Source organism: Labrus mixtus, chromosome 6 (assembly GCF_963584025.1).
Source record: "Labrus mixtus chromosome 6, fLabMix1.1, whole genome shotgun sequence".
Lineage (NCBI taxonomy): Eukaryota > Metazoa > Chordata > Actinopteri > Labriformes > Labridae > Labrus > Labrus mixtus.
The window spans coordinates 15,302,935-15,313,511 of NC_083617.1; the positions used below are offsets into that span (position 1 = coordinate 15,302,935).

General features: G+C 40.1%; 1 protein-coding gene across 4 annotated transcripts; it reads right to left on the reverse strand.

The window, feature by feature from the left end:
- Nucleotides 1-1,187: 1,187 nt before the first annotated feature.
- LOC132975569 (uncharacterized) lies at nucleotides 1,188-5,482 on the reverse strand. Of its 4 annotated transcripts, none has more exons than XM_061040207.1 (7): nucleotides 5,358-5,482; nucleotides 4,587-4,832; nucleotides 3,901-4,089; nucleotides 3,580-3,749; nucleotides 3,288-3,437; nucleotides 1,808-1,980; nucleotides 1,188-1,729 (listed from the first exon to the last, which is right to left on the reverse strand). In XM_061040207.1, the coding sequence occupies exons 2-7, from the start codon at nucleotides 4,764-4,766 to the stop codon at nucleotides 1,272-1,274; spliced, it is 1,320 nt and encodes a 439-aa protein (XP_060896190.1). In that variant the 5' UTR covers nucleotides 4,767-4,832; nucleotides 5,358-5,482; the 3' UTR covers nucleotides 1,188-1,271. The 4 variants fall into 4 exon arrangements, with proteins under 4 accessions (XP_060896190.1, XP_060896189.1, XP_060896187.1 ...); XM_061040206.1 differs by having other exon boundaries at nucleotides 3,580-3,746; nucleotides 3,901-4,095; XM_061040204.1 differs by having other exon boundaries at nucleotides 3,901-4,095.
- Between the last annotated feature and the right edge of the window lie 5,095 nt (nucleotides 5,483-10,577).

Here is a 10,577-nt window from a genome sequence, read left to right on the forward strand (position 1 = left end):
TGATGTATGATTCTTACTTCATTTTGTCACTTTTATATTTGTTTCTTTGTATTTTGGTATAGAGCAAAAATGACAAATTGAGTGACACCTTTTGAATGTTATATACAAAGCTTAATATGAAACCAAACCCCTTCATTGTGACATTTATAAGTTAAATTATCAAGATTGGATGGATGATGGGATATTAGAGCAAATGACATTAGAGAAACAAGGAGCGGAGGGAGGGGAGGGGGTATTCTGAGAAAAATAGCTTAACTTCCAAGATTAAAGCTGTACATTTCTGTGTGTGCATATGTATGTGGTTGTGTAGGTTTGTGTAGGCTTTGGTGTGGTGTATCTGTATATGTGCATGCAAGACTTGAAACTTTTTACAACTGTCAAACAAATGTAACATAGATTAGATCTTTCTGTAAGCATGTTCTCCATGTATTTTTTATCACGTTGTGTATTTTATATTGAAGGCCTTTTCAGGGACATGCATTGGACATTAGCATAGCCTACTAGACTATTGTAACGCTCTCCTTTCTGCTCTACCAAAGAATGCAGTAAATTAGCTGCAATTTATTCAAAACACAGCAGCACGAGTGCTTACAAAGACCAGAAGAAAAGCACATATTACACCAATTTTCAAATCTTTACACGGGCTGCCTGCAAGTTTTCCTATTGACTTTTAAAAATTATTTGAATAGTCTTTAAGGCCTTGCACCAGACTACATCTCAGAGATGCTTTTAGTTTACGAGCCAGGACAGCCCCTCAGATCCTCTGGCTCTTCTCTTTGAGTTGTCCCACAGAGTAAAACAGAAACATTTGATGGCGCTGCTTTCAGCCACTACGCTCCGAGGCGCTGGAACAGTCTGCTAGAGGATCTGAGAGGAGCTGAAAATATGTATACTTTTAAACATAAACCAAAGACATACCTACTTCTACTTCTAAGTCCATTTTTGTTTGTTCTGTTTTGTCACTATTTTACATTCATTTCTTTCTTGTGTTTTTTTCAGTCGCTTGATTTTTATTAAAGGTTCTATATAAATAAAGCTTGATTGATTGATTGATTGATTGATTGAGTAGCTGTAAATGCTTTGGTGCTGTGCATCAGAAAATTGTTATTCAGTTCTCCATGTATACTGCATCTGTCCCTGCCCAATAAACCAGAGGGGGAAAAAAGACTTAATACATAACACAAAAACTTTGTACACATCTTTTATTTATTTGATTGGAGTTTAATGTTTCTCTTCAATAAATAACTGTGATCATGACTGATAATGTCCTGTCATGTACTTGTTGTAGTATGAAGACTTTGAGCAATGCTGTCATCAGGCTGTGTCTCCACAATACTCAGCTGCAAACTCTCATCTCTCCGCTTGCATTCCTCCGTCTCCTCTTGTCTTCTGCTCCCTCCTTTTTTCCTTTCTGTACCTCCTGTGCCTCTATCCTCTCTTCGGTCTCCAGCCATGCCCTCTGCCCGGTCTACAAGATGCGCTCCATCACTTGTTTGCAACCCGTTGCTCACCTCTGTCTTGTTTTTACATGCTAGTTTAGTTGTCAACGTTCTCAGATTGTCACTAGCCTTCATAAAGTAGTTCTCCAGCTCTGCCACGGGTCCTTTATCAGAGAACAGACGGTCCAGGTATGCCTGGGCGTACTGATCTGAGGTGATCAGGTCCAGGTTAATGTGGAAGGGTTCGATTGCAGAGGTTTTATCAGACTTAGAGCCTCCATTTCTTCCCCCTGTTCAACAAAGATCAGTTAAATGCATGTCGACTGAAAAAGGAACCAGCTATTTTTGTTGAGGTCAATAAAGTCTACCTGTCTCTGCCTCCATATCTGACAGAGGGATGGTCACACTCTTTCCTGTCTCTCTGTCTGTCACAGTGAGTCCTGTCATGGATCCCTCCTCTGGCAACTCACTGGACGGGTCACATGATGCCAGGAGGCCCCCATGACATTTCACAACACACACTGTTTTTGACTTATATTGCCTGAAATGACAGGAGAGGGAGGGGGAGGGGCATGAAGAAAGTTTCAATCACTTCATTTTTTATCACCTTTTCTTCCCCCCTAAACTATGTCACTTAAAAGTGAATGTGTCATCATATGTAGCACTTTAACACTCAGCTTCTTAGTCCTTAATAAATGCATGTTTTTTTTTTAGATTCGTCATTACAGTAGCACAGGGATGAGATGTTCCTGAGTGGAAAAAAAGTTTGAAAATCCATTAATGAAACTGTTTTTTTTACCCATTTGCTTCAATTATGATCCAGATTGCAGCTTTTACCCCGAGTGATTTTTTTTTACAGTAAGCTCAAAGTTTCAGACTTTTCTAACAGTCAGACAGTTATATTTAATTTTGTGTTTAAAGGTCCCATATTATGCTTTTTCTGGTTTTATATGCCCTTTAGTGTGTTTTCCAAGAGTCCAATGCATGTTTAGGCACATCTATGTGCAAAAATTCAAAGTCTGCGGAAACGCGACTTCTCCTACGTCCTCCTGTTAGCTGTAGCATTAGCTGCATGTAACGCTCGGTTCTAGCCCCCCTCGATAAAAATTTGTCAGTGCGGCGTCATTGTCAGTGTGAGATCACTGATCTAAGCCCATTGGCGCGTTGTGGCAAGCCCAGCAGCTCATGTTGAAATTTACGAGACGCGTGCTCAGCAACTGACCAATAACGACAGAGCGGATCGGCAGACCAATCAGAACAGACTTGGCCCACGTGGGGTCTAACAGTGGGGGCTCAGCAAAGTGCAGCTGACGGACTCAGAGCGTAGAGGGAGCAAGGAGGAGCAGTACATGAAAACAGACACTTTTTTCGGACTTTAGCTATTGTGAACGTACAAAAGTAGGTACATAGATTAAATATACGAACCCCAAAAAGGACATAATATGGGCTCTTTAAACTAAACCAGAGAGCTGATCTCATTGTAGACAGCCATGTGCAACTCTGGTTTCCACATGTGGTACATTTTAAAAGGCATCATCGTCTATTTGATGTTACCACAACAGGAAATTTGTTTTTAGTATTTACATACTATGATTGTATGCTACAGTGAAGAATATTGTTAGTTTGTATTCAGAAATAAGAAAACATTGCAAAACAAAGGAAGACATCACATTTTTGATATATCTCAACACATTTGTTTAATGGTTTAAGTGCAGATACTGTTTTTGTATATTAACCATAGGAGTTTTCAAATGGTTGAGTCACACAATGGGCCCACAATGCCAGTCAAAGGATACGCTCAGTGTACACAGTGCATCAATTGGTAAATTAATGCAACTACTGTATTACCTGTAAGCCGGTATGATCTGTGTGAGGTCGTCCTTATATTGCTCGAGTGCTGCCCTTGCAGACAGAGGCTCAGCCTGACTCTCAAACCCCGCCAGGTGAACCAACATCTGGGTGTGAAACGCTGCACCGCTGGCCCAGTGCCTCAGAGACCTGGAGGGGCAAAAAAAAAAACAACGTGAGGAAAAAAAGCTAACTCGTCTTTCTGCACTCTCACTTGCATTCAAGTACAGTAAGTCATTCTTTAATCTCTTCCCGTCTCCCTTCTGTATGATACTTTACTGCATTCTCTGACCTGGAGTCGCAGTCTCCCGCCAGCAGACAGGTCTTCAGTTGTGTGAGGGTGAGGCTCAGCTGGGCCTCAAGTCTGATGGAGTCCTGGATCAGCTTGCTTTTGTCATTCAGGTTGATCCTACAGCGCTTCAGGTACTCCTCCATCACCTCCTGGAGCTCGCACACTCTCTGCTTGAGGTTAAAAAAAAAAACATGGAAATTATATTGTACTGATTTTTAATTTGGAACAATCTAGAGAAGTCACAAATAATCGAAACTTCCTGTTGCTACCGTCACCATTATATCAAATCCTTTCATATTTTTTTTTAGAACAGGCTCTTACCTGACGTGATGAAGACCCCGCTGACTTCCCTTTCACACCAGATGACTGTTTTGATGAAGTGTAGGCCATATCCATTACCATAGTAACCACTAATCCCACCAGGCCGGCCACGCGTGGCTCATCTGAGAAGGTCGACAATCTGCTGATCAGATCCTTAAGGTAGCTGGGTGCCTTGTTCCCAATGTCACCCTGCAGCTTGGTGACAAGAAACAACAGAAAGGTTGATGGCATGCTTAACTTTGTTCTTAGCATCTGTCTCAATAAAATACAAATGCTTAGTGAGTAAATTGCTTCCCTCTCTTCTTATTTAAGGACAAGTGCATTTTGTTGTCATCACATTGCTCTTCTAGGCCCTTGTATTGATTTGTTTACTCTTTATAATCCCCAACAGGACTACATTTCTAACGCTCAGTGCTGCCTCATTTTGCACAGTTGCTCTTTGTTAACTGTCTCAAGGCAACAACATCTTTCTTTCCGCTCGTGTTTATCTCCATCTGCACTTCATGACTGGATGGTTTTAAAGGTGAAATCAATAAGCAGTTTAACCACACAGCCTATATCAGCAGGAAGGAATAGCCTGATGTTTCAAAAAGTCTCGTCAGTCTTTGTGTCTCGTCCGTGCTTTCTTTTACGCAGCGTCGTCGTCATCATCCCTCAGATATGCTATAACAGTGCGGCGTGTTCACCTGTCGCAGTTGTTCCCGAAGGCGGACCTGGGAGTCGGCGCCATGATTGGCGAGGAGGAGAGGGTGAACGACTCCGAGGTCGGGCACGGCGCCACCTCCCGACATCGCATCGTAGAGGAGCGAGCCAACTGCACCTTTAACCCGAGAGAGCTCTTCTTCGGATGAAAACAGCTGGCCCATGATGCCTGCGTCCGCGTCGGTGCTGTCAGAGACGAAGCATCTCGTTTTCCTAAATCATCTCAGCACCTGAGGAAGGACAGAAAAGAGATGCAATGCTACAGGGCAGGAACGCAGAAGGAAAACAAACTAATTCAGCTAGAATAACAGTGTCGTTCAACTGTTGCAGACCTCATTCAATTAGTGGCACGTGGATCAAATATGGCAAAACATTTGGTCCACTCTTTATCTATACAAGTATCAAAGAAAATCTGGAAATAAAAACTAATACAAATTCTTCCATAAAAGTTATTTCTATATGGATCTGGTCTACTTACTCCATGTGGCCTATTAGTTATGTCTGTCTAAGCACAAGAATGCAAACAAGCTTTTTAGATGAGATGACTGAGAAGGTGTTTTAAGAAGGCTGAATGCAAAGGCCTTATCTAAGTTTTAGGTTACCAGTATTATATTACACAAGCTTAGCAACTATGACCAAGTAGTTTTAAGACAAGATAACAGACTGTAGATAACAGCCCAAGTCATAAGCAATGTTAACAGTGTTTTCAAATTCATATCAGCAAGACACAACATTTTACAAACACCAGTAACCACTGACATTTCGTACTGCAATTTCCGCAGTACTCAGTCAAGTCTAACCTCTCTGTAACGGGAGAGATGCAGGGATGTGTTTTTGTTTTGGACAGCTGCCTTGTTTTCCTCTTCCTTCCTCCGTTGCCTCGTCGCTGTCACGTGGCTGCATCGACGAGACCAAACCAAGACAACACAGCAGAAGAATGTAAGGTAGCAGTAAACCATGAACGCCCCCTAGCTGCAAGGAAAGGAAATAATAAAAAATAAAAAAAATACATAAACTAAACAGTCATTTCCAGGGAGAGTTTGTCATGTTTCATTGCCAATATTTGCCAGCCTGTAGTTTAATCTCCACTTCAGAAGGTTTTTCGCCGTTGGTGCATGGAGAATTAAAGCCTCTGAGAAAAGTTATTTAGCACTCTTTCTTAAAGTGCTATCTTTAAGTGAGTGATCGTGAGATTAAACTAATCCTCCATGTGCCGAGGGACTTCCTGGAACACGCCAGGGGTCCTTGGGAATGAAAGTAATAGGTACAAACTCTTTATGGCTGTGTTAAACATTGAAAAAATAGGCCAAGGGCTTTCAGCTTTTTTATTTAGCTAAATGGAACAGTGGCCTTGCTGGTGGCGTGATGTTGACTTTTTTTTTTTTTACTTGATAAAATATGGGGCAAGGGGATTTGGTGTGAGTGTGAGAGATGTTCTTTGTTAACTGGGACAAGGGCTTGTTCTCTGTCGAGCCTCAGAGTTTTTTGTGTATCATATCTGCGTTGTCGGCTGTTGCATAGGTTAATGTGGAGCACTTAGTCCCATTCAAAGCTCCTGTGAAGAGTTTTAAGCAGGTAGTGACCATCCTGAAATTAACATTCTTTTATAAAGTGCCTGAAAGTGCCGTCAGGGGGGAGGAGGTCTCAGACGAGGCTATAAACAACAAACACTGCCAAACCAGCCTGTCTTCTTTTTAAAAGTCACCAAAGATTCATTGAAAGTTGCACGTTATACATTTTAACAAAAAAAAACAGATTGATTATCTTATTGGAAAACACCCCTTATGTACACATTTCTACAAAAGAACACCAGCAAGAGATAAATCATACCCATTTTGTCAACAGGGGTCGCCAAAATCAACAAAACCTCACAGGTTTTAAAAGGAGCTTAAAAGTGTTGTAATACTGACAATTTGAAAGTCCAGTTTTTGAGGAAAAAATGTGCATTACTGAGTATTGCCATTACACTTTTAATCAACTGACAGGATCTCTATAATGTCCCTTTTCACCACTCTATTTGTCTGACAGATATAGTTTTAACCCTATCTATATATATCAAATTTAACAGATTGAATCAGATATTTTATCGCATATGAATCGAACAAGGTGCAGCCCTGACACCATGCCTCCTGGTTGTTTACATGCCTTCTTATTGTCACACTGTCATGGCTTATTGATGCATTGAAAAGAACAAAGACATTATTATTATTGTTATTATTAGTCACAGCTGTGCTTTCGTACTATGATAAGTGAAAATAGCTACTTTCAAATGCAAAGAGATAAGACTTCATAATCAGAGAGTCGTTCACTCATTTGAATTTAGAGGCAATAAGATAGTACCTAACACATTTAATAAGTGGGCCACATGAGAAGACAATATTGAGCATCAAACAAACTGCTCGTGTGAAAGAAACATCCTAGAGGGCTGACCTGTTGAACAATGAGTGTACCTAGAGATTCAAGGGATTTGAAAATGATGTTAAGAGAGTAATGTTACAGACACGTAGCCTACTTTTTCCAAAAACAATTCTCTCCTCCTTCTCTCAGTACATCGTCCTCTCACCTCCACCATGCACTTCCTTACTTCACCTGACATTGTTGATTTAGATAGCTTCTGTCAGTTTGAACAGTGTATGAGCTCCACTGCTTGGAGTCTCTCTCTCTCTCTCTCTCTCTCTCTCTCTCTCTCTTTCCCTCACCCTCTCTCTCTCTTGCTCTTTCTCCATGGATGCGTGGTCCTGTTAGCACACTTCACACTCCTCTGAGGGCTGTAAATATTTAAATGCGCTCACACAGAGACACACATAAGCATTCAGAAATGGGCATGGATGCACACACACACACACACACATATATACCTGATTGCGTGCAAAACATTTCAGCGCACCATCTCCCTCTTACTTTCACTCTCTGGCACTTTCTAAAGGTCTCATTTCCATCTGAAAGTGAAGTCAGGATAAAAGGATAGGAAGTAGAGGGGAGGACAGGAAAGAAGTGGAGAGTCAAAACAATGGAAAGGGAATAAAAGTAAAGGTGAGGTTGATGGAAGAGAGTAGAGTAGAATTATGGAACTTACACACAAACACGCACACACACACTCAGCCTTTCTAAATGACAGCCCTCTTGAAATCTCACTGAATATTAATCATCACACACACGGAATGTGACATTTTTCATGAGATGAATCCATTTGAAATTCAAGTTTGATTTTCAATTCTAAAAGAGATGATTCAGAGAGGGGACCTTTGACATTTACGTCCACATGAGTGTGGGTTCAAGTGTCTCTTTACGATATGCGTTATTGTGTACACATTGATCAGAAACTGAGCGCAGTCAAAGATCAACTGTAATGTGTGTTCATGTCAAAAATTGCTCTTTCATCATCATCATCATCATCATCATCAACCTTTATTTAAGTTCTCGGAGAGATCATTGAGGGCAACCCTCATTTACAATGATGCCGAGAAAACATACATAAATGATAAACAACGAGAAATGAGATAAAGCTACTACAGAAAATAAAATCAATAAAAGAGCAATAAGAACAATAAAATATATCCACTAAAATCATTTAAAAGCTCTTGAAATTACTACAGTGATAAGTCAGTAATTAAAATCAAATAAAACAGTTACAGTCAGGTATTGGGCGGTTAAAAATAATATTTCTAAAGTGTTCATAAGGGTTAAAAGTGTTCAAATTCAGGTCCTGTTGTAAAATATTCCAGAGAACCAGAGAACCAGTCTGTCTCTCGAGCGGGTTAAAAATGGACCATGGACCTTTGATCCTTCATCAAAAAACCCTGTTTTGTGGTTTAGGTTTGGATTTTGTGTAATTGTGCTGATGTACACTGAACAGTATATAAAATGTGTTACAGTCCTAAGAGGTAAAATTACTTTATGTGTGTGTGTGTGTGTGTGTGTGTGTGGGGGGGGGGGGGGTCATCTTTATATATGGTCAATGGCACCAACTTCAATTAACGTAAACAGGTTTATCAGATTAATGGACAAACTAAATTAGTTTGCAGAGATTTTTCCAATGGGGAAAAAAAGTGATATAAGTGAAGATCATTTATTACACCATGCTTCGTCATTGATGTTCTTCATTAGCTGGCTAATATTGACATTAGATGATTTAACTAACACTGTCCCTCCTTGGTATTTCCTCATTAGATGGGGTTGCCCATTATGAAGATGGTCTTATTGGTTATTATGTGACATATTTTGTTTTGTTCACATGATAACACAACATAGTTGTGCAAAGACAAATTGTAACCTCTTGTTCTCTTCACGCCTCACTACTGTGTTCTTTTTGCAAAGGGCATCTTTTTAAATAAAAGAAGAGTGACAGGGAATGTGGGGAGACTTTAGGCCACTGGCAGGCTCCCTCAGTGTTGTAACTCATACAAAATAGATTTCTGGCAAGAGAGCTGCTCTGACTCACAAAAATGGTTGTAATCACTTAAGCACCACTTGGTTTTCATTCAAATAAAATTCCAGGGAACATTTTTTTTTTTAAATCTCATTCTACAAATTGAAAGATGTCAAGTGAAGGTCAAATGTGAGTTTGTGTTCCTTCATGTGGGTTATTATCTGTGCAAAAACGTTATATATTATTTTATTCTGCATTGAAACTTCAGCAACATGTTGTACATTGTTGAATGTTTTTTTTTTTTATTCCTATGCCGCCACACATTTAATATTTGTGTATTTATCCCTTGCCTTTTTTCATTTTTTTCTCGGCCTCAATCCAATCATCATTATTCACCTTTTTCCCTTCTCTTTTCTTCAACCTTCTATTTTCTCTCTGCTTTATCACCCTCTCTCCCTTATATCCTTTATGGGGTGTGGAGGAGAAACAAGTTTAATGTACAGTAATACATCACTCCACGGCTGCTGTGCCAGGCGGCTTCCATTTTGTGAGGCTGTAGTGTTCGCTTAGCAGCAATGGGGCTAATTATTGCAAATGGCAGCTGTTGAAAGGAGTATTAATGTCTCCTTTCTACATGGATACATCCAATATTACAGGCTGATGAAAGTAGTCAGAGGATAAACTTTAAAGCAAGTGACAAAGAAAATTAAGAACCTGGATTTTGTCCTGTTATGTAAACGCCCCATAAATCCAACTTTAATTTTGATTAAAGCTGTCACTGGTATACCTGAATCATAATCCATCTTGCTGCCTTGGACAGTGTATATTTAGAACATTTTGATGTAACAGGGTGTCGGTGACGGTGCTTGACGTATTTGTGTGACCTACAATCTATCCACTATTTTTGATAGCAGAGAAACTGGATGCAAACACAGAGACCGTTCTAAGAAAATTAGACATTTGGAAAAGGAAAATGTGCACTGTTTAAAAAAAAAAAAAAAAGAAGAAGATAATTCGGATAAGGAGATTATGTGTGTAAAAGAAGATGGACAAAATCTGCAAAACAATTTTTAAACAAAAAAATATATATTCATGAGGGGATCATGTTTCCTTCAGTTGATTGTATTGACAGCACCACTCATCAAATATGACCTACAATCGTTTTACAGGTCCGCCCATGGAAATTGCTGGTCCTGTGAAAGAGCAGACTGAGTGTTTGGGCCCTCAGTGGATCAGTAGTAGTGCTAGCCTCCTGGCTAACATTTGCCTCCTCTGCCTGGCACCGATACATTTGTTTGAGCTTACTGAAACAAATTTGCTTACACGTTATTGTTGGGGTGGAATACCTCCTTCCTTTCTGGCATCCTGACTTTTGTGCAGGTCGTGGCATGGGGTCCAGCCCGCCACTGGCCAACTGTCTCCTAACAGGTTCATACCATTTTAAGAAGAGGGAATTTACATTTTGAATTAGGCAACAATTACTACAGTTACTTATTTTAAATAAAATGGTTATGATTGCTTAAATGAAGGATGCACCATGTTTTTCCTAACCCTAATGGGCCATCTATGCACCTAGGCACCAGAAAGCTTTCCCCTTTCCCCCTCT